This window comes from Halichoerus grypus, chromosome 7, assembly GCF_964656455.1.
Source record: "Halichoerus grypus chromosome 7, mHalGry1.hap1.1, whole genome shotgun sequence".
NCBI lineage: Eukaryota > Metazoa > Chordata > Mammalia > Carnivora > Phocidae > Halichoerus > Halichoerus grypus.
Genome location: NC_135718.1, coordinates 128,728,875 through 128,753,516, shown reverse-complemented (window position 1 = coordinate 128,753,516; position 24,642 = coordinate 128,728,875). Strand labels below are relative to the sequence as shown.

Below are 24,642 nucleotides of genomic sequence, written 5' to 3'. Positions count from 1 at the left end.
CGGCCAATCACCGCCTGTGGCTAGGCTCTTTAAAAAAAGAAGAGCCGGCCGCGGTGTGGCTGTCAGCTGGGGAGGGATCCCTCCGCCCATGTAAACACACATCATAAAGGGCAAGGGAAGCGACTTCTGCGGGCGGGGGGGGAGTTGTCGCCTTCCCGGAGAGCCCTCTGGGTCCCTAGGTTCCCCTCACTACCCTGGCAACCGCCCCCTCCCTCAACGTCACATCGGGTCCGTGGGGAGCCAAACAGCTGCTGCCAGATCTGGGAGCAACAGAATCTCATCACTTAGGGTCACTACCGGAAATGGAGAGAGCTTGGGAGTTGGGAGCGTGAGGGAGTCCTAGTACACGGCCGAGGATTGGGAAAGCTTTTCCTAGGCTGGTTCTTCCAATGCACCTCAGTTAAGTATTAGTCATTACTGATATATGTCTAGAATTTTTCCCAAAGTTACACCTATCCGGGTTGAAGAATGCCAGTGTTAAGTGTGAAAATAGTCTTAACGCTCTCCCAGGAAAGAGCACATGACAGGAAATCAACTGCAGCAAGACCCTCAAAAGCATATACTCCCACGGCAAAGAGCAACAATGATTTTTCTCCCCCAACATTTTATTATGAAAAATTTTCAAATATTCAGCAAAGTTAAAAGAATTCTGCAGCAAATTCCTCTAGACCCACCGTTTAGGTTCTACCATTAACATTTTATTATAACTTACTATATCTCGTATCTATCTTACAGTGATGACTTTTTCTCCAGTAGGATGCCGGCTGCCCCTTGGCTTAAGTCTCTGTTGCAACGGGGAGACAAACAGGCTCACCTAGGTTCGAAACCCTAGAGAGCTAAGAAAAGCAGTACCTTCTGTAAGGACTTTTTGAACTCTTTTGGGGCCAAGTACCTCTGGGAAGAGTTCATTGAAGGGGAAGCTTCTCCCCTCCCCTCTTTTTAAATTGAAGATTCCTTGAGGATAAGAGAGACTTCTTTCCTCTAGGTGAATCTGAAAGCAGAGCTAGGACTAATGTTGACCCAAACAGTACTTTCATGGGTTTGGCTGCTTTTTGGGTAAGAGAGATCTTTTTGGTGTTGAGGTCCTACTTGTTGAATTTCCTCTCTCCCCTTTTCTGGGCAGGACACTAGGCACTCATCCTGCCCCCCCATCCCAAAAGTGTTCATATCTCTCAAAGTTACTTAACCTCTCTGTGCCTCCATTGCTTCCTCTGCAAAATGAACATAATAGCAGTACCTACCCAACAGGATGGTAGATTCAATGAGCACAACAGTGCTTTACACACAGTAAGCATTAGATAAATAATGGCTATCACTCATATGCCAAAAGCTCCAGATTTACATCTCCACTTTTGATCTCTCCTCTTCAGATTTATACTATTCAGCCTGTTAAATATTTCCAACTGTACCAAAGAAACCTCAAACTCAAGATAATTCCGAACGTATCCAGAAGCGAACACATTATCTCCCTCCTCATACTGATTTCTCATGTATATAATCTAGGGGGATTTTGCAGCAATGCCAATGGGCCAAGCAACCATTCAGGCATGTACCTTAGACGCCTGAATCATCCTCCATACCTTACTGTCCCTCTCCAGTTTATCACTGAATCCTAATTTTATCTCCTACATTTGCATCCCTTCTTCCTAATGAATAGTACCACTGCCTTAATTTAGGCACCATCGTTTCTCATCTAGATTATTTTTAAAGTCTTTTGCTTCACTCACAACCACCTCGTTCTTATATTGCTCAAGGATCACTTTTCCCTGCAACACCCCTCTTTCCAAAAGATAGTCTCTATCACTTGTTAGCTGTATGAATTTGGGCAAACTGCTTTTAACCTGTGCCTCACTTTCCATTTGTAAAATGGAAATAAGAGTATCAGCCTCAGAGGGTTGTTGTGTAGATTAAATGATTAATCATGCAAAGCACTTAGAACAGTGCCCAGGATATGCAAGTCCTCAAGTGTTGGCTTATTATTAACATTGTAACTATTGTTTTCTCACCTCCATTTTGTTCTTACTCTCAAACCGTTCCCCCTACCTAGAAAATCCTTCTCCATTATGCCAAATACCTTCTGCCCCTCCCCAGGTTTTACTAAGTGTATGTACTTCTATCATGGCATCCACCACAGTGTACTGACATGATTGAAATAGTCCATTCATGTGTCTGATCTTCTCCACCAGAGTATTAACTTCTTGAGGGAAGGGACTCTGGCACGTAGTAAATGGTCAATAAATATTGGCTCAACTGGACCGTAAGGATCAACTCCATCCTCAGGCTGAAGGCCCCGGCCCCGCCCGATTCGGGGGCGGGGCCGAGAGCTCGGCGCGGGGGGTGAGTGGGGGTGGGGGTGGGACTCTTTTTCCTCGCCGTGGCGGCGGAGGCGCACGGCGTGGGTTAGCGGCAAGACGTCGTCGGAGGAAGGCTGAAAAAGCCCAAGGTGCTGCCGTTGCTAGTACAAGTCGGACTTGCTGTCGCCAGAGCCGCGTCTGCACACGTCTCGGACCCAGCGCAGCCCGCCGCCGCGGTCCCGGAGCCCACCCCGTCCTCGCCCGTCCCCGACCCGCGGTGATGGAGCCGGCCACCGCGCTGCCCCCGGGCCCGCGCCCGGCGCTGCCTCTCGGGGGCCCGGGCCCCCTGGGCGAGTTCCTGCCTCCCCCCGAGTGCCCGGTCTTTGAGCCCAGCTGGGAAGAGTTCGCGGACCCCTTCGCTTTCATCCACAAGATCCGGCCCATAGCCGAGCAGACTGGGATCTGTAAGGTGCGGCCGCCGCCGGTGAGTCACGCCGGCACCCCGGATCCTGCTCGCGGCTGGGGGAGGGAGAGAGGACTCGCGGGTTGGGGAGGCCCGAAGCACGGGGGGCGGGGAGCGGGGTCGCCCCGGAGGCCGCGTCAAGTTTGGGGCTGCCCCAGGGTCGGAGTTGAGGCCGGGGGAGGAGGACGGGGCTTTTCCAGGGTGGGAGATGAGCGTGGGAGAGCGGGCGCTTCGGTGGTGCCACCCCGAGGGCCTGGGCGACGCGCGGCCTGGGCGGACCGGTGTGCGGCCCGGCCCGGGGTTCGGGTTCGGTTCCGGATGGAGTGGCGGCCGGGGTGGGCGCGGGAGTGCTTCCTGCCGGAGGCCGGCGGCGTCGCGGGCGAGGAGGGCGGGCGCCGGGCTCGGCGCGGCTCCGCGGGCTGGGGCTCGCCTCCTTCCCCGGGGTGCGGGGGTGTGTGCTGGGTGGGGGTGGGGGACTTGCGAGTTGTCGTGCGCGGAGGAAAGTTTTCAATATGGCGGCGGGAGCCCCTGGTCCTTTGTGTGGTGGCGGCGTCGGCCCGGAGCGGCCCTCACCTGGGCGCCCCACCCTGCAGGCGGGGACACCCCCCTGCCCCCCGGGCCCCGGGCCTCCTGCTGTCTCCCGGGCCGGGCTCGAGGAGGGGGCGTCCAGCGCTGCCGGGGGGCGGGGAGGAGCCGCGGGGCCGGCCCCGGAGCCGAGGTGGTGTTGTGGGGGGCGTAAGTGTGTGTGGGGGCGCTTGGGGGCGGTGGGGGGCAGGACCGGCTGTGGAGGGCCCGGTGCCCGCCCGCGCGCCCGGCCGCGCGCACACCCGACTTGGGGCCCGGCCGCTCGGCTCCCCGGGGAGGTCTGGGCTGTGTTGGTGGGGTGGGGGCGAGGCCGTGCAGTAGGGGGACTTGTCAGACTAGAAGACCTCCGAAGGCTTCACGCGCACTTCCCGCGCCCCCCAACCCGCGGAGGCTGAAATGCAGCCCCACTTCAGCCCTCCGAGCCGTGTGTAAAAGCGCCTCGGGCCTGGGGGCTGCGTGTGTGTGTGTGAGGGGTGGGGTGTTGCTGAAGTCATCCCTAACGGCTCCAACGTTCGCTGAGCAGAGCCCGGCCAGCCCTTCCCTGTCCCCCACCCCCACCCCCACCCGGAACTGGGTGCGCGCCTACACCCCTGTTTCTTTGCCCACCTTGCGGATGGTCCGAGTCCGAGTTGGCCTAAAGGACGGTTGGACGGGCTGGGACCGTTGGGAAGGACGTTTAACTGCTTTTCCTACAGTTTAAGAATCTTCTCCCCACTGTCCTCCTCGCCCCCCACCCCACCCCCACTCCCACCCCCGTTGGAGGAAGATTCCCCCCCCCCAATCCCTTTCTTTCTTAAGCTTGCTCTTTGTAATGACATTTGGAGTTGCAGGGGTTCTGTGTGTAATCATTCTGGTTTGGAAAAGAGTTTTGAGGGAGATCTCTCTATATGTCTTCTTTCTCCGGTCTCTCATCTCTTTCCCCCCAAAATTAAAACACAGACACCACATTTTGGTTTTTCTTGGACAAGTTTGAAGATGGAGATGAAACCTATGCTTCAGAAAATAACTGGTCAGCTAGTATGGGGGAAATGTTTGAAAATAGAATCATTTCTTTCAAAAAGTGGATAAGGTTGATTCTTGTTGCTTAAGGGAAGTACATTTCTTCTAGAGTGCAAAGAGGCCTGCAGAAGTTGTAGCCGGAGCTTATTAGAGCTAAGGTTTTAATTCTTGGAAGAATAGATCATGCTTCAAACATTTAGCAGTTTAGTTTTATGTCAAATGCCAGGAAGGGTGAATGTGAGTATTGTTCATTTGCATAAATGAGATTTTATTCAGAAATTAGGCAACTTGATTAAGTTCTTGGTAATCAAAATGTGTGGAGTCGGGTTCCTGGGAGTGAGAGTTGTCCTCCATGTTGGTATTGTGGTATACTAGGGCTGGGGTAAACCCTTTATTATTCTGTGCCTTTTATAGGGCCCTTTCCCAAAAAGATAGTGTTGGCTCTGGTTAGGTTTGGCTACCCATTTCTTCATCTTGGCTAGGATATTAATGGTAAGTGTTGCAAAATGTGTGATCATATTGCCTTTTCCCATTCTGAATGCCAGACAGACATGATGGCCACCATTTTGTATTGAGAGAGTAGTACATTCTACAGCCTGAGAAAGGGTGTTAAAGAGGATAATCTACAAACATAACCAATGCTCTGTTTTGGAGACCTTCTTTGTGTGAGGGGGGCTTTCTTCGTCCTTTGTTTAACAAACTCTTGTGCCAAATGGAAAGAGTTTGTTGTTGATATAACCACAAAAAGGGAAATCTTTCCATAAGTTGTAGCTCTTGAAGAAGGGTCTTGTTGGAACAAAGGTATCTTAAGGGATGTAAACAGTCTTTGTTTTAGAAACTGTTCTGTTTTAGAAGCTGTGAACAAGTGGTTTCATATAGTTGAAATAAAGCAACAAAAAACCCAAGAGGTATGAAATATTGTCCATAGTATAGCTATATAATGCCTGTGTTTCTAGATGATTTTTGTTCTCTAATTTTTTGGAATACAAGAGGCAGTATTAAAATAGAGATTGGGTCTGTTGGTATTTGTCGCTGGGAGATTAGGGGAAGAATTATAAAGCATTTCTGTTTCCTTTTGTATCTTTAATTAATGTTACTTACATAGTTTCAGTTTATAGCTGCTTTCTGTGAGGGTCCTAAACTGTTTTGCTTCTGAAAACTTGGGGTTCACAGAAATTTGTGAAATTATAGTAAGGTAAATGTGATAAAAGGTAATAAATTAAGAAAACTGTTAAATCCTGAGTTTTAAAGAGGGAAATAAATCTTTTTCAAATTATATCAAGTATGTAGGATAACCAGGCTTATTTCCTGGGATTTAAATTTTTTTAAATTTACAATTAATCTGACTTCTGGTTTTGCTACGTTTAAAATGCACATTTTCATTTCCTTCTTTTTAAGGACACATTTTCCATGTTGCTTTGTGGTATTTGGAAGTGATTAATTTTAGGAGTGTAATTATTAGGCAAAAAATAGTTGGCTGCTCAGTGAATACTTTTTTGAGTCTCCCAAGTTTGATTGGAATATATTTGATGGCTTTTATAACTTTTTTTGTTGCCCTCAGATGTCTAACATTTGGCCATAGATAGGCAGATTCCACATATTTCTTTGGCAGTGTCCAAAAATCAGGGATTTAAATCAAACCCCAGATGGCACAATAGACACATTTTTTCAACTTTAACTTCCTGTGGGTCATTAGTTTGATTCCTTCATCTTTATAGGCAAAGTGTAAAACTTCCAAGTATTTTAATACAGTCAGCATCTTTGAGTGAGCCTGCTGGTTCTACCATTAGGAACAGGGAGGAACTTAAATACACATTTCTTTGTATGGTTAGAGGTGTTAATGATATGGAGCTCATTTACTCTCATTCCAGCCTATCAATCTCCCTAATTTTAGGTTTGATTGACTTTGGCCTAACTCTCTCTCTTGTTTTCGCAGTTCCTTTGGTGTCTCGGAATTTTTCTCTGGTTGTGATTCTTCAGCCACCTTAGACCCCTTACCATTTGGAGAAAAGGCTTATTAATAGAAACGTCCTTGAGTGAAAGAAGAACTTATAATTACTTTAAAAAAAATAACAGCTTTATTGAGATATAATTCATATACCATATAATTCATCAATTTAAAATGTTACGCATAGTAGTTTTAAGTAGTTTCAGAGCTGTAAAACCATCACCACAATCAATGTTAGAACATTTTCATCACTCCCAAAAGAAACCCTGTACCCACTTTTAAGACAAATTTAGGACTATCCTGGTCGGAAGGAAAACTTTTTTTTCCTCACTTAGTAGGAGACTGGATTAAGTCCTACAGTTATAGTTTGAAAGTGTCTGCCTTAACATAAAAACAAACTTCATTTGTTACTAGTTCCTGAATGGGTGTTTAGCTGAATTTGACTTTGCCAGTGGTAAATTGTAAATTGGTCACATGGGGAGCTGAACCTATCCACCTAGTTGTAACTTCTAGTGAACTAATCAACAAAATTAATAGGCTTTTAGAATAGAATGTGAGTGATATTATAAATACATGAGGCAGCTCAGCTTAAGATTCATACCCCCACTGGAAAAATTTCCCTACCAGTGATTATAGGATTTGTTTTTTAACATGCAACCTAAACCTCTTTAAAGAGTAAAATGAATTGAGAATTGCCTTTGGAAAGTGTTAATGTTGTGTTAAAGCTGGGATTTGAATTCTTTCATTATTGAGATATACTGATAAGAAAAAATTAGGGAAAATTTATTAGCCCTCAATTTCAATCTTTGTCTCTAAGGTACTTAATTTTCTTTATAATGTGTTGGCCTAAATTTAAGAGTATTTATGTTTGATAGATCAGCAGAACTTATTTGCTTAATTTGGGGGACAACAACAAAGTTCAGGATGTTTAGGAGACTTTAATATGCAGATAGAAATCTTCCAGTGAGAGAATTTTCTTTTAGAAGGGAAAAAAATATCATTATAAACTGTTGGATAAAAAAAAAAAAATTGAGTCTGGTTTATGTGCTGTAAATGGGTATTTTTCTAGACTTTTGTAACTTCTTGTCTTAATTGGACCACATTAAAGTTTGGCTATAGAAAAGGATAAAGAGAGAACTCATGCCCCCCCCCCCAAGTGAAAGTGCTAATTAGGTTCCTGGATTTAGGTTCCAGGAAGCCTACTTGTGTACCTCTTTCCAAAGGCCGTATATAAGTTTAAAAAACCAGGAACCTAGAATATCCTTGCTTTACTCATTGTACAGACCTTTGAGCTTGATTTGTGTTGAGTTAGTGGTGATTTTTCCTTGCTGAGAGAATTAGATATTCTCTGGAGATTATGCTAATACACCTGTTTTAAGTGCAGAACAACCTCAAAAAAACTTTTTTTTTTTGCCAACCTCAAAAAAAAAAAAAATTAAGTGGAATAAATGTTGGGAATTAAAGGGTTGTCTGTACTTTCCATTCTGAAATTTTAAGTTTGGGTCACTTGAAGAGGCATCACCAGAGGCAAACTGATGAGTCCCTTTGGGGTAAGTGGGTGGGTAGAATGGTACTTTGGGAAAGCCATTAACACTTGGGCTTCTTCTATTTTGCTTTATATTAAAGTTTGAGAGGGGCGCCTGGGTGGCTCAGTTGGCTAAGCGGTTGTCTTCGGCTCAGGTCATGATCTCAGGTCCTGGGATGGAGGCCCACATCAGGGAGCCTGCTTCCCTCTCTCCCTTTGCTGCTCCCCCTGCTTGTGCCCTCTCTCTGTCAAATAAATAAAGATTTTATTTATTTATTTGACAGAGAGAGAGACACAGCGAGAGAGGGAACACAAGCAGGGGGAGTGGGAGAGGGAGAAGCAGGTTTACCGCCAAACAGGGAGCCCAGTGTGGGGCTCGAACCCAGGACCCTGAGATCATAACCTGAGCCGAAGGCAGATGCCTAACAACTGAGCCACCCAGGCGCCCCAATAAATAAAATCTTTAAAAAAAATAAAGTTGGAGGGCGCCTGGGTGGCTCAGTTGGTTGGGCAACTGCCTTCGGCTCAGGTCATGATCCTGGAGTCCCGGGATCGAGTCCCGCATTGGGCTCCCTGCTCGGCAGGGAGTCTGCTTCTCCCTCTGACCCTCCTCCCTCTCATGCTCTCTCTCATTCTCTCTCTCTCAAATAAATAAATAAAATCTTAAAAAAAAAAAAAATAAAGTTTGAGAAACTTATAACTGGATTTTTAAAATCTAATTTGTGAGAAACTTGTTTGAGACATGAGAATTGTATGCAGCATAACAAGGACTTTTTTGTTAACTGCTGTGTCTTAGCATGGGATTAAAGAAAAAAATTAAATGAGATGCTACCTTCGTACACCTCTAAAAATTCTTCCGAAAATGCTGCTTTTTATGTCATTAACTATTAGATGATTTCTATGGTGAATGTGTTTTTTATAACCCCCAAGTTTATGAACCAGACTAATGAGGAAAATCTGCTGCCGGGGCACTGAGACATTTCTGTTCCATAATGTTCGATGTTTGGAACAAAGATGTGGAATTTGACTAAATGCATTCTTATAAATCCTTTTTTTTTTTTTTAAACATTCAGATCTTTCATTGTAGACCATTCCTCTTAAAGTGTCTATCATTGCCTTGTACCTTTAGACATGGTCTAGAGTCATCCCATCTGTTTATCTTTTTTTTTTTTTCTTCTTTTTTTATCATGTAAACTTTCTTTCTGGACAGAAAGATTACTTTGCTCTGCCAGGGCTGTCACTTCCAGTGTGTAAAGTAAAATTTTTTTATTATGAAAATACTCAAGCATACACAAAAGCATAGAGAATGTAGTCCCTTTAGCTATTTTCCTGGATATAGAGGAGCAGAAAGCAGATGAGCAGTGTTGGGATTGAGAGTAAGCTAGTGACCTTCAGTTGTAGAGAACAGTTTTGCTTAGCTTTTGTCTTCTAAAGGGTGTGAGTGACATTTGTGCAGTTAGGAATGGGATTTCTATCTAGCCTTTAGTGAGTGATGGTCACTTTACCCAATTAGAATGGGGATTGTATTTCTCATTTTTAAGATTTTATTTTTAAGTAATCTCTGTATCCAATGTAGGACTCGAACCTACAGCCCAGAGATCAAGACTCTCACGCTCCCCTGACTAAGCCAGCAGGCACCCCTGTATTTCTCAATTTTAATCAGTGGCTTTGTTGCTTTATTACACATTACTGGCAACTGTGCAGAATTTGACCGTCTTCAGGCCAACTCTTGGCACCCGGAAGTTTGGTGGTGGTGGTTGGAGGGTATTCTCTGCAAGCATCATTCCATACTCTCTTTGTCCATTTCCCTGTCTGCCAGGCTATCTCAACTGTTCTCTCCCTTGGGGGGCCAGCTGTGGCGGTATAGCTCCTTCCTTGTAACATGGCTTGGGATAGGCATGTTAAAGTACTATTTGCACCAATTACAATTGCTGTAGGGGAAGAGAATCTGAAATTCCTTCTAGAAAAGGAGTTTTAAGGAAATGAGAATCAAAGGGGTCTAATGAGTTGTTGGTTAGGTTGTTAGGTTCACTTTTCTGTGAAGAGTGGTAGTTTGGCCTTTGCCTTGATGGTGCAGTTTCTGTTTCATCAGAATTGCTGATAAACATTTCTGTGGTGTCAAAAGTTTAAAAAGAGCAGTTTAAAAATCAGGTCATTGAAAAATATTTTGTCAATAACCCCTTAAAATCTAATTGCTTTCCCCACCAAAAGAATAACTTAATTTCTCAGATAGGAAACTAGTTAAACACCAGGCAGAAGATCACATAATGAATGGTTTTTTAGAACGGGTTGATTCCATTTCACTTGGTAATGTGTTATTTTACAATAGATGTAAAATTTAAGGAATATTTTGCATGGGTAGAAATAAACTTTAACGGGGTGCCTGGGTGGCTCAGTCGTTAAGCGTCTGCCTTTGGCTCAGGTCATGATTTTGGGGTCCTGGGATCGAGCCCTGCGTGGGACTCCCTACTCTGCAGGGAGCCTGCTTCTCCCTCTCCCACTCCTACTGCTTGTGTTCCCTCTCGCTGTGTCTCTCTCTGTCAAATAAATAAATAAAATCTTTAAAAATAAATAAAAATAAGCTTTATCAAGGGGAGTGTATGTGGATTATTTTTTAAAAGTCTGTTCCTTTATTTTTTTTAAAGATTTTATTTATTTGAAAGAGAGAGTGAGTGAGAGAGAGCACGAGCAGTGGGGAGGAGTAGAGGGAGAGGGAGAAGCAGACTCCCCACTGAGCAAGGAGCCCAAGTGGGGCTTGATCCCAGGACTCCAGGACCATGACCCGAACCGAAGGCATACACTTAACCAGCTGAGCCACCCAGGCACCCCTAAAGTCTGTTCCTTTATTATGTAAAAGGAAGGAGTCGGGTGTTTCTAGATTTTAGAGCGTAAGTGGGTAGAGTTCTGAGTCTAATTTTGTCATGACCTTGGACAATGTCATTTTTCTCCAATGTATGCCTTCTCATCTGCTATAAGGGGATCTGACACTGACCTAGGGCTGCTGTCCAGATTAATTAATTGATGGATTGCAAGGAGCTTAAATCCTAAAGCTTTATTTGTTCACTGCTAAGAAGAGTCTGGGGACAGATTTAGTGAGACAAGGGTTAGTGCCAAATATGTATCCCCCCTTTTCCCCTACAGTGAGGGGATTTTTAAAAAGTGAAACTTGAAAAGTCAAAAGCTCAGCATCAGAACTACAATATACAGAATGTAATTCTTCTGTTGGTCTAGATGAAGCTTGTCTATTCCTAGATATTTTTAAAAATTAGATAAAAAATTAGTGAGATTAAAATCTTTTTTCAAGTAGAGCTGTTATAAACTATTTCAGAAAATTTGCAGGTGCATATGTTATGTGTGTCTTGTGTAGTGTGCCTATTCAGGCAAGAGTTTGTATTAGGTGAGCTTTGTGTTAAGAAATGTTTGAAATTACTTAAATTTCTCCTAGTATGAAATGGCTGTGATGCTGTTGAAGCCCTGCACATGGAGGGCATTATATCTTACCTAACAATTTGAATAACCCCAATTCTTGCTAGGTAGGAAATTGAGTTAGTATATTGAGTCAGTAGATTGAGCCTTTAATATAATATTCCACAATTCTTCTTGTAAAGTGGGGAGAAAAGTAAAAGGTGGCAGGGATAATGTTTATTTTGATCCTCAGGACAGAGCCAGATAGTATGTTATTCTTTAGTAACAATTAGGCAAACTTAAAAAAAAAAATAATAAAGCTGATGAGAACTCCCATACAAACCTGAATTCCCCAGTTTTTTGTCCAAATATATCTTGTTATATGACCTCATAGCATTGCCTCTTACAGGGGCACCTGGGTGGCTCTGTCGTTAAGCGTCTGCCTTCAGCTCAGGTCATGATCCCAGGGTCCTGGGATTGAGCCCCGCATCGGGCTCCCTGCTCAGCAGGAAGCCTGCTTCTCCCTCTCCCACTCCCCCTGCTATGTTCCCTCTCTCGCTGTCTCTCTCTCTCTGTCAAATAAATAAATAAAGTCCTTAAAAAAGCAAAAAACATTGCCTCTTACATAGACCCATATATACTGTTTCCACTAGTGGGTTTTTTGTTGTTGTTGTTGTTTGTTTTAAGAGAGAGAGAGCACAAGTGTGGGAGGGGCAGAGGGACAGGGAGAGAAAATCTCAAGCAGACTCTGCACTGAGTGTACACTGTGCTGAGTGTGGAGCCAGTTGCGGGGCTCGATCCCATGACCCTGAGGTCACCACCTGAGCCTAAAGCAAGAGTCGGAGGCTCAACGGACTGCACCACCCAGGTGCCCCTGTTTTTTTTTTTTTTTTTTTATCTTGAATCAAGCAGTTTACTCAGTATTGCTTTCTAGATGTATTAAAAACACTCTCCAATGGTGTATAAAGAACTTTTAAGTCTTAAATGTTGAGTATTTTAGTTGGGAGCATGTACCTCGCCTAAGATTTCTCTTCCGAGCTATGCTCTTTATGTGACCTTAGGCAGATTTTTGTGCATTCCTGTGCTAATTCTTGCCATCTCACTGGCTTGACCAGATTATAATGTTCAGAGAAGTAAAGTCGAAAACTTAGTGTGTGTTGAACACTTGGTTAGAGCTTTTATTAAGCACATATTCGTATGTGGTATACATACTCTAGACTAGATACTGAAACGTTACCATTTTACTCTAATCTCATCGCTCCAGAAACAAAGAACAAATCCTTATCAAACCCATGCAGTTACAAGGTCTTTAAGGCAAGATCCTCCCAATTTTCTGTGTGGTTGTACCAACTCATCATTTGGTGATATTTAAACCAGATGGTAATGTCTCATCTTTGCTAGTCTTTAACTTGGAGGGAAGAGATGGGGAGAGCAGTATCTCTTAGGATTTGTATTATGGTATCTTAGTTGTGGGACAGGGAGTGGAGATGAGAGAGGTCTACGAAGAGAGTCTTAGGAGTATAATTTCCATTTTGTAAAATTTTAAGTATTTCAAGCTTTTTCTTCTCTCAGAGAGGCTCTTATCCAGTGGTATGATGTATTTTGGATAAATTGAGAAAAGCCACCAGATTTTCCAGCAGGAGGTTGGCTTCAGGGATTTGTGTAGGGTGTGGGTTTAGGGTTTTTAAAAATTGGACTTCATGGCAGTCCATTCTACGGGGTTCCTTTCTCTCACCACTTTTTTTTCACTGCTGATCTTGTGGCTTTTCTCCTCTTCCATTTATAAAATATATCTTTGACTTATATAATAATTGCCTATCAAGATTTTTTTGAGAGGAACTGAGTTTAGAATTTGACTTAAGATCCAAGGTAATTTTTTTTTGGAGGTTGGCATTAGCTAGCTAGGAAATGAAAACTTGAAGAGAACAGATTCATGGAAAGAATACTAGAGTAGGAATCAAAACATTTGCCTTCTGGTGTGTGTTCTATTGTTTATGTGTTATCCTTGAGCTGTTAGCTTTAAAAGGGTCATGACTATTTTCAGAGTTTTTTATTCCATTAAACTTGCCTATAACATGGGGATAATGCTGGCCCTGCTTTACATAGTGAGGCCTAAAAGAGGTGGGTAAACTTGCTCAAAGTCACCTATTATGTGGTGGAGTAAGGATTGGAACCTAGAGTTAGTGCACTTAACCACTATTTATATTACCTCATATGTCCATAGTAACAATACAGTTGTGATTACATGAGACAGTTGATGGAAAATTATGAATCTTTTATTATTTGTTATTGTTTTAATATCTATTTGTATTCTTTTGCTTATACATTTTCTATTCTGGTATCAGCTACCCTTTTTTTTCTGATGGGCTCAGCAAAAAACATTTTTGTTACTTAGTTCTTGCTGCTAAGGTGTGACAGTTTTATAGATAAGGAAACTGCTGAGAGAAGTTAAGTGACTTGTCTAAGGTGACAAAGCTTTTTTTTTTTTTTAAGATTTATTTATTTGAGAGAGAGTGAGCATGTGCAAGTGGGGTAGGGGCAGAGGGCGAGGGAGAAACTCAGCAGATTCCCAGCTGAGCGTCGACCTAAGCCGAAATCAAGAGTCAGATGGTCGATGGACTGAGCCACCCAGGCGCGCCCCCTAAGGTGACACAGCTTTTAAAGGACAGATTAGAGAATTTCAAACATGGTTTTATTTCCAAGTTCACTGTTCTTCCTTCTTATACACAGTGGCTCCCTTAATAAATCCCACACATTAGCCACTTCTCATCTCCCCTCACAGGCTTTTTGGGAAGAAGAGTGGTTTTCCCTAGCTTCCTTCTCACCATCCAAACACAACTGAAGGGAAATCAAAATTAGTAATGATATCAAATAATACTAAGATAACCATTTTGCTTCATCTGTTTGTCTCTAAAATTTATTTATGAAAATTTAAATAAATCTTATATCCCCATTCTTTTTTTTAATCCTCATTTTTTTAGTTTATTAATATGTATGAGCTTTGCATTTCATATACTATTGGTTGCTTGGCTCATTTGTATGGAAACTCCTGGCTCATCAATTTCAGTGACCACCCAGATTCAGTGGAAGAGTATCCATTAAGCCTTAGGCCCCCTGTATGTAGCCCTACCTCCCATCAAAATCATCTTGGGCTCCACCCAGAACTGAATTGAAATCTCATGGGATGCCCTCTTGTTTGAATTGTAGGAAGCTCTTCTGGTCATATTTATTTATTTATTTATTTATTAAAGATTTTACTTATTTTTGAGTGAGAGAGGGAGAGAATGGGGGGCGGTGGCAGAGGGAGAAGCAGACAGCCCGCTGAGCAGGGAGCCTGACACAGGACTCGATCCCAGGACCCTGGGATCATGACCTGAGCCAAAGGCAGATGCTTAACCCACTGAACCACCCAGCCGCCCTCCTCTGGTCATTTTAAAACCCATCTAGGTTTAAGAATTGGTTTTAGATAGTTTCCTGATGAGGTTTAGGCAGCTGTTAATATAAGGAATTCTCTATCTGTTGACTTTGAATTAGCAGAATTTCTCAACTCTGCTACCAGAAACTAGGGAATCCTTTTTGTCAGCTCTGGTGAATGAAGAAATGAATTGGGTCTTTGGGTTTGGTTGTGGGGTCAGTTCAGTACATTTAAAGATTTTTATTTATTCATTTTTAGAGAGAAGAGCACGAGTGAGGGGAGGGCCAGATGGGGAGGGAGAGGGACAAGCTGACTCCACACTGAGCTGAGCAGAGCCCGACATGATCCTGAGACCATGACCTGAACCTAAACAAAGATTGTACACTTAACCAACTGAGCCACCCAGGCACCCCAGTTCAGTACATTTATTGATGTATCAATAAGTGCCAGGCATTGTGTTAAGGTTTTTAAGGTTTTAGAAATGAATTAAACAGCTTTGATTTAAAGGAATTCGAAGTCTTACTGCTGAGAAAGATCTGCAACTGGATTATATGGTGTGATGTGTGCAAGTAATGGAAACTGTATATAGTATGGTTGAAGATACTAGGGTTGGGGATGTGGAGGTAGATAGAGTATAGAGAAAGGAGGCTGCCTGGGATATGTGGGAGGGCTTTGGATTAGGGCAAGGTTAGGGGAGGAAGTAGGGGTGGAGAATGAGAATGAGAATCTAACAGAACCTCCAGAAACATCAACATTTACAGAAGGAAGAGGATCTAGTTGTGGGCTTCAGGAAAAGTGCTAGGGGAAAAGCAGGTTTGTTGAGAGTCAGTATTTAAGACTTTTATGATCTTATGGTAATGATTTTCTTAAGTCTCAACTCTAGACACAGCTGCAAAATCCTTTATTTAAAACCTGGGAAAGTAGATAATAGAAGAGTTTTTATAGAGTTTGCCCCTTTGATACCAGGCAGCCGTTCAAATGGGGACCAGTTTTATCAGGCTGCAATTTCTGCATATTTTAGGTTAAAGTGGGTTATCTTTTAAATCAAATTATTATTAAATGTGGCAATAAATGTGAAATAAATAAGGCAGTCGATGGTGCTGTCTCTACAATAATAACAGAGCATGGTTTGAGATCTATCATAGGATAAATTTAAGACCTTTGGAGATAAGACCTATTTATCTACCATTGTAAGTTGAGCATGCCTGTGTGTTAGTGCGTCCTTTTCTCTTTCACATAGGAGATCTATCTAGCCTTGAAACATGGTCAGAATTATAGTATACTGAGTAGAATTGCATGTTGCCCTTATATAAATATTAAGTGATCTGGCAGTGGGATGAATGGAGCAGCTTCCTAGCGATTCCTATTCAAGTCCAGGCTTCAGTCTTTTACTTCAAATATGGCTGTTAGGGATCATACAGGTTCTAAAATTATTTCCACTTTTAACATTAGGCTTGCAGGTAATTGTAGCAGGACTAAATAGCTGTTAAATATTTGCATCTGTGAAATGAATGGCTTACTATTTATGTTTCTTTTTTTTAGTACAATTGCCAAATGTGTCTTCAAATGGAACATCAAGCAAAACAAAGATTTTGTAGTCTTTTAGTATCTTCTCAGAGACTCAGGCCGATTTTTAGTGTCACTACTGTCCCTTTTGTGACCTTGATTTTGAATCTCGGAGTGTCCAGTTTATAAAGTACTAAAGTCGTAGAACATGTGTTTACAGATTCAGTGAGGCCTTAAAGTTACGGTGTGGGCTGTTTACCTTTTCCTGCCCTTGGTGCCCAGGTGGGTTTGGGTGTTGCTGAGGGGCCAACCTTTTTCCTCAACCCCTTCCCCTGACAAATCATTTCTGGAACCTTTCTCTGAAGGATATCATCTTTTCTTAACCTTGGTAGCCTCAGATTTCTGTCAGAGATTGCCTTTTCCTCACTGGGATCCTACTTAGGAAAGAAAACAGAATCAAAACTACTTAGTAAATTTCCTTGGGGGAGAGACTCTGGCAGTGTAGCTCCTTCCTTGTAACATGGCTTGGGATAGGCGTATTGAAGTAATATTTGCGCCAGTTATAATTGCTGTAGGGGGGAAGAATCTGAAATTTCTTCTGGTTTCATTTGGTGACTTTTGTGTCATGAGATGTCTATGAATGATCTGAAGGAAATAATGCTTTCTTCTTAAATTTTCATGATTGACCTATCATGATGTCAACCCATTTGAGTGGAAGATGATTTATACTAGGGATTTAGCTTTCTTATGATCCTTCTGGGTGATTTTTAAAAGGATGCTTCCATATAGAGGCATATAGATAAGACTTTGGGGGATATGCTAAGAATTTGTATGAATCACTTCAGTAGGTAACTTTGGTAGACATCTGTTGGGGACATTTTGAAAGAAGGAGTAAGGTCTTCATGTGATCTTATTTTCCCTTACTCTTATTGCTTACAAACAAGATGGTACTTAGCTTGTTCCTATAAAGTGGCCTGGAAAGGAAACCATCTTTTTGAAGTTTTGGGAGGACCATTTCCGTGGTATTTTCACATGGTTTTGACAATAATAAATTTAAGTCATTTAGAGGTCCTGCAAATACAGATATTGTTACCAAGTTTTATTAAAAGTGAAAGAGAGGGGCGCCTGGGTGGCTCAGTTGGTTAAGCATCTGCCTTCGGTTCGAGTCATGATCCCTGGGTCCCAGGATTGAGTCCTGTGGTGGACTCCCTGCTCAGTGGTGAATCCACTTCTCCCTCTCCCTCTGCCCCTCCGCCCCACCTCGTGCTCTCTCTCCTATCTCTCTCTCCCCCAAATAAATAAAATAAAAAATAAGTGAAAGGGGACCTTATTGGGACTGATGCTTAAAAAGTATCATGGCATGTCCCTTTTTTACCACTGTATTTTCATTTACTAAAAGATGCTCCTCTATAGAAACAGTGCTTTGGACACTTAATATTCTTTTAAATAAGGTGTCTGTAAAACTGAAAACTGATGGCTTTTACGAGGCCCTGCCAGTTATATAGGCATTACAATTTTAACAAAGGTCCTTAATGTTTTAGTACAACTGTTTGTTTTTTTTTTTTTTTTTTTTGAGAATGAGCAAGAAAGAGCACGAGCTAGGGGAGGGACAGAGTGAGAAGCAAACTCCCCTACTGAGCAGGGAGCCCAACTCGGGGCTGCATCCTAGGACCCCGGAATCATGACCTGAGCCGAAGGCAGACGCTTAACCGACAGAGCCACTCAGGTGCCCCTTTAGTACCACTGTTAATCGTCCCTGTATGTTTGCAGATATGATTATTTTGGTAGTTTCTGGATCTTTTTGGTGGTAGGGCTTTTAGGGAATACTGGGTTGACATTGGTATACTTTTTCTAAAAATGTTGGCATTACTCAAATAGGTCAAGAAATCATTGTTAGCGAATAGAGAAAACACTTAATGGGGCTGCTTTTAAAACCTGGATAGATTTCCTTGGAAGGACAGATTGGTTGGGAATTCTATAGGGATTAGGATTATTAAGAGTTGTTTCCAGGGTTTGGGTTGAGGACTGACTCTTGGAGGGTTCACAAGACCTCTTCAGCAAGTCCAAGGGAACTTCCTCTTTTCAACTAAATATATGTAACCAGATTTTCTTGATATACTTTAAACCAAATAATATACTACAGCTGATTGACTATAGAAGAAGATATGAAACTCCAGTTTATTTCTATTTAGCCAGACATTAAAAAGATTTGCAAAATATATGCAATATAAAACAATGCCATTCTTTTATTTTTTGCTTATGATTAAATGAATTGATTTAAAAAATTTTATTTTTTAAGTTTTTATTTATTTAAGTAATCTCTACACCCAAAGTAGGGCTCAAACTCTGGACCCCAAGATCAAGAGTCACATGCTCTTCCAACTGAGCCAGCCAGGTGGCCATAAAATAGTTTAAATTTCTGTTGTGATCAAAGTGAATAGATACAAACTATATAGACTAAAGCTCTTTGAAGGCCTCAATTTTAGGAGTTTTTATTTTTGTATTTTTATTATTATTTTTTAAAGATTTTATGTATTTTTTTTTTTTTTAAAGATTTTATTTATTTATTTGACAGAGAGACACAGCGAGAGCAGGAACACAAGCAGGGAGAGTGGGAGAGGGAGAAGCAGGCTTCCCGCAGAGCAGGGAGCCCGATGTGGGGCTTGATCCCAGGACCCTGGGATCATGACCTGAGCCGAAGGCAGACGCTTAACGACTGAGCCACCCAGGCGCCCAAAGATTTTATGTATTTGACAGAGAGAGACACTGTGAGAGAGGGAACACAAGCAGGGGGAGTGGGAGAGGGAGAAGCAGGCTTCCCACTGAGCAAGGAGCCTGACGCGGGGCTTGATCCCAGGACCCCGGGATCATGACCTGAGCCAAAGGCAGACACTTAACGACTGAGCCACCCAGGCCCCCAAGAGTTTTTACAGAGGTCCACGGGACGACTGGATGGCTCAGTCAGTTAAGCATCTGCCTACAGCTCAGGTCATGATCCCAGAGTCCTGGGATCGAGTCCCACATCAAGCTCCTTGCTCAGCGGGGAGCCTGCTTCTCCCTCTGCCTGCCGCGCTCTCTCTCTTTCTCTCTGACAAATGAATAAAATCTTGAAAAAAATAAAAAATAAAGGGGTCCTAAGACCAAAAATTTGAGAGTTGTAGTCATAAGAAGAGAAACTTAGTTCTGCAAAGGCCTGACTCAATAGAAATAAATCTAGGATCTATGCATGTGTAAGAGATACATTGATTGCAGAAGACGTTCCAAAACCAGTAGAGGGTTTGGTAAGAACTTTATTTGTGCTTTTGTGAAGTGAAATGAAAATTTAAAAGTGTTTCCTAAAGGGAAAACAATAAGCTTTCCCATATAACCAATAGCAACTAAAATGTAAGAAAGTGGGCCTTTTTGTCTAATTTTGTCATTTTATTAGTTTTACAACATTTATAATAAACAGATATGATTATGTTTTTGCATTTTTTTTAAAAGAATTTATTTGAGAGAGAGAGTGTGTATGTGCGCACAAGCATGCACACATGAGTTGGGGGGAAGGGCAGAGGGAGAGGGAGAAGCCGACGCCGGCTGAGCAATGAGCCCAGTACAGGACTCGATCCCAGGACCTGGAGATCATGACCTGAGTCAAAGGCATATACTTAACCGACTGAGCCACCCAGGTGTCCCTGTTTTTGCTTCTTTTCTTAAAGATTTTATTTTTAAAGCTTCTATTTATTTATTTGACAGAGAGACACAATGAGAGAGGGAACACAAGCAGGGGGAGTGGGAGAGGAGAAGCAGGCTTCCCGCGGAGCAGGGAGCCCGATGCGGGGCTCGATCCCAGTACCCTGGGATCATGACCTGAGCTGAAGGCAGACGCTTAACAATTGAGCCACCCAGGCGCCCCTTAAAGATTTCATTTTTAAGTAATCTCTACATCCAAAGTGGGATTTGAACTCACAACTCCGAGATCAAGAGTTGCATGTTCCACTGACTGAGCCAGCCTGGCACCACCATGTATTTTGTTTCTTGAGTGCTGTCTTTTGGGGTCAGAAGTTTGGAACACAAAACATAAAAATTGATCCAAGTAATTTTTTAAATTTACTTAGTATTTTTAAGAACTGTTAGATTTATAGAAAAATTATGAAGATAGAGTTCCCGTATATTCCTTCACCTAGTTTCCCCTTTTATAAACGTCTTACATTAGTATGACATATTTGCTATAATTAATAAACTGATACTGTTATTAACTAAAGTCCATGCATTTTATTCATATTTCCTTAGTTTTTAGCTAATATCCCTCTTTTGTTCCAGGATCTCATCCAGGATACACATTATATTTAGCTGTCATATCTCTTTAGGCTTTTTAAAATTTTTTTTTAATAGATTTTATTTATTTATTTGAGAAAGAGAGAATGAGAGACAGAGAGCACAAGAGGGAAGAGGGTCAGAGGGAGAAGCAGACTCCCCGCTGAGCAGGGAGCCCGATGCAGGACTCGATCCCAGGACTCCAGGATCATGACCTGAGCCGAAGGCAGTCACTTAACCAGCTGAGCCACCCAGGTGCCCTAGGCTTTTTTTAGTTGTTGCAGTTTCTCAGACTTTATTTCTGATGAACTTGACAGTTTTGAGGAGTACTGACTGGGAATTTTATAGGATATCCCATTATTGGAATTTATGTTGTTTTTCTCATGGTGAGACTGGATATATGGAAAACTGATCTTTTTAAAATTTTTTGTTTATTTTTAAGATTCATTTTTCAGTAATCTCTACACCCAGTGGGGGGCTCAAACTCACAAGCCTGAGATCAAGAGTCATATGCTGCATTGACTGAGCCAGCCATGCACCCCTGATTTTTTTTTTTTTAAGATTTCATTTGTCAGAGAGCGTGCACAAGCAGGGGCAGCGGCAGACAGAGCAGGTAGAAGGGGAAGCAGGCTCCCTGCCGAGCAGGGAGCCCAATGCGGGGCTCGATCCCAGGACCCTGAGATCATGACCTGAGCTGAGGACGCTCAACCAACTGAGCCACCCAGGCGTCCCACCCGTGATTTTTTTTTTGAAGGGGACATCTATTCTTGCAATCTTGTCTATGGAGGACTTAAAACTGAGAATTTTTGTATCACCATAAATAACATAAACCCTGTGCCACAACCTGAGCCTCACCTCACTTGATAGATTTACCCATATCTCAGTAAGGAGCATGATGTATTTTTACAAAAGTCTTCTCTTTGTTTACAAAGTCTTGTCATCAAGTTTTCTTCATTGGCACATTTTTACTAGTCAAGACTTTTTGACTTTATACTTTTTATCTTTAGTTTTGTAGAGACGTTTAACAATAACTTTTGTGACTAGAATTTTTTTTACTTGTTCAGTAACATTTATTGAATATCCTTAGTACTGTTCTGTGAAGGTAGTTTTAATTTTAAATTCCTCCTTAAAAATAATTTTTACACTTATATGTAGCTGGTATCTATCTGTAGAGCCAGAATAAGCTGTCATTCTTTTTTTTTTTTTTTAAGATTTTATTTATTTATTTGAGAGAGAGAGCGCGCAAGCCAGGAGAGGCAGAGGGAGAGAGAGAAGCAGGCTCCACGCTGAGCATGGAGCCTGATGCGGGACCTGATCCCAGGACCCTTGGATCATGACCTGAGCCGAAGGCAGATGCTTAACTGACTGAGCCACCCAGGCTCCCCAGCTGTCATTCATTTTTTTTTAAAGATTTATATATTCTAGAGAGAGAGAGTGCGCGCACCCAGGGGGAGGGGCAGAGGGAGAGAATCTTCAAGCAGACTCCCCGCTGAGAGCTGGAGGTTCGCTTAATGGACTGCGCCACCCAGGTGCCCATAAACTGTCATTCTTAAAAGAGTCTTAAGCTACTATGATCACTGTGGTCAAGTTGATTTATTTTTTCCTGTATCTGCAGTGTGTAAAATATGACCATTGAGTGAGGCTAAAACAAACTTCTAAAAGGTATGGAATTTTTTCTTTTTAAGATTATTTATTTGAGGGGAGTAGGGAGAGAAAGAGAAATCAAGCAGGCTTTCCACTGAGTGTGGAGCCCACTGCAGGGCTCGATCCCACGACCCTGAGATTATGACCTGAGCTGAAATCAAGAGTCGGAGGCTTAACCGACTGAGCCACCCAGGCACCAAGGTATGGACTTTTTTTTTTTTTTTTTTTTTTTAAAGTAGGCTCCATGCCCAGTGTGGAAACCAATGTGGGGCTTGAACTCATGACCCCAGATCAAGACATGAGCTGAGATCAAGTCGGAAGCTTAACTGACTGAGCCACCCAGGTGCCCCTGGGTATTTTATTTATAATGATTAACATTGGAAAGTAAAGGAAATAACCTAAATGTCCAATAATAAATTTTAAAAAGTATCAATATAATGAAATACTAAACGTTCACAGCATAAGTAAAAATAAGGTATAAGTGAAGTGTAAGTAAAAGGAAATATATGTATTTTTAAATTATGATTATTAAAAAAATCTTTTAAAAGATTTTATTTATTTGACAGAGAGAGACAGGGAACACAAGCAGGGGGAGTGTGAGAGGGAGAAGCAGGCCCCCCGCCAAGCAGGGAGTCCGACGCGACGTGGGGCTGGATCCTAGGACCCTGGGCCGAAAGCAGACGCTTAATTACTGAACCACTCAGGCACCCCTGATTAGTAAAATTTTTTGAAAATTATGAAGATAAGCATTTTAGAAAATACTGGAAACGTGTGCCAGAATGTAGTAGGTTTTCTCTGAGATTATGGCTAATTTTTTTCTTCTTTATATGTGTTCTCTGATATTTCAGTAATGAGCATTACTTTTGCATTAGGGAAAATTATTTTAAACCTATTCTGTTGCTTAGCTTTTCCCCAGTAAGAAAATATGCAGTTAGGACGTTTTATATAGTGGACATACAGGAAATGGCTTTGTTAATATGAAACATTAATATTGTGGAACCATACATAGACTTGCCCACTACAGTGTTAAAGGAATTGAATTCTACTGCCACCCTAGCAGCTCCTCTCTTAGCAGATCCATTAAGTGCCTCTACCCTTGAATTACATACCTAAAACAATCTTAGAAAAAGCTCTTTAAGCATGGAAACCTGACAGTATATTCTCCTTTAAGAAGCAGGGTTGCATAAGGGTACCTGGGTGGCTCAGTCGGTTAAGCGTCTGCCTTCGGCTCAGGTCATGATCTCAGGGTCCTGGGATCGAGCCCTGCGTCGGGTTCCCTGCTCAGTGGGGAGCCTGCTTTTCCCTCTCCCTCTGCCCTCCCCGTCCCCTGCTTGTGCGTTCTCTCTCTCTCTCAAATAAATAAATAAATAAAATCTTAAAAAAAAAAAAAGAGGGGCGCCTGGGTGGCTCAGTCGTTAAGCGTCTGCCTTCGGCTCAGGTCATGATCCCAGGGTCCTGGGATCGAGTCCCACATGGGCTCCCTGCTCGGCGGGAAGCCTGCTTCTCCCTCTCCTGCTCCCCCTGCTTGTGTTCCCTCTCTCGCTGTCTCTCTCTCTGTCAAATAAATAAATAAAATCTTTAAAAAAAAAAAAAAAAGAAAAGAAAGGTTGCATATATCTCAATAAAGCTGAAAAAAATACAGCAAAAAAATCAGATTAATGGGCCTTGAATATTATAACAACTTCATTATATATTGAAGATTAGAGACTTGAAACCATTGTGTTAAACATAACCAATCATAAAACAAAACAAGGTTGCATTGGGCTTCCTGGGAACTAAGGCTTGGCAACATAAACATTTCCTCATGACTAACATTTTTGACCATTTACTTTGTAAATGCCAGGACCTGTCTGAAGGCTATTACATGTATTAAACCTCACAGTTTCCCCTTTATCCATGCACCTAATCTACAGGGAGATTAGTACAAAGCCACACAGTCAGGATTTGAACCCAGGCAGTGTGACACCAGAGTGTATCCTCTTTAACATCTCTTTTACTCTACAAGAATAAGGGAAATGATGTCATTGTGCTTTAAAAATGAGCATTGGAGAAATAACAGGGGGCAGGGGGGTGTGGAAATACAAGGGAGCCCTTTAACCTGTGTTGAAATTGCTCTGGTGCCAACTAGAGGTAGGCTGGAAGGATAGAGTCCTTAAAGACAAAGCTTAGAGGTCTGATGCTCCTTGAAAGTTAAGGCTGCAGTGACTTTTGCTAGAAGAAATTATATTTCAGTGGTCAGAACTTAATGTAAGTATAATACTTGCTATTTTTATTTTACAGTAAACAATCCTTTATATTTGTAATTTTAATTTTCACCATAGTCCTGAAGGTGGCTATTGTTTGTACATTTCAAATAGAAAAGATCCTTCAAGTGGTGGTTAAAGAACCAAAATGCAAATCCAGGTCTTCTGACTTTTAAGTGCATTGCTCTTTGTGTCCTGTACTATATATACAACCTCTTGACATTCTGAGGAGCCAAGTGTCTTATCCATTATCATGTCTTGGTTAAATACAAGAAGGGACTGAAAAAAGTAGTTTGGGGTAATCAGATAAGAACTTCAA

The 24,642-nt window shown here is 42.2% G+C and overlaps 1 protein-coding gene across 3 annotated transcripts in view; it reads left to right on the top strand.

Moving 5' to 3' along the window:
• The first annotated feature begins 2,391 nt into the window (after positions 1 to 2,391).
• Positions 2,392 to 24,642, top strand: part of KDM5B (lysine demethylase 5B) — a 77,240-nt gene continuing 54,989 nt past the window's right edge. Inside the window, exon 1 of one of the 3 annotated variants that reach the window (XM_078078274.1) lies at positions 2,392 to 2,763. In XM_078078274.1, the coding sequence (XP_077934400.1) occupies positions 2,575 to 2,763 (189 nt within the window). In that variant the 5' untranslated portion in view covers positions 2,392 to 2,574. Of the gene's footprint in view, positions 2,779 to 24,642 lie in introns of all 3 variants that reach the window. The other 2 variants (XM_078078275.1, XM_078078276.1) reach the window with 2 other exon arrangements.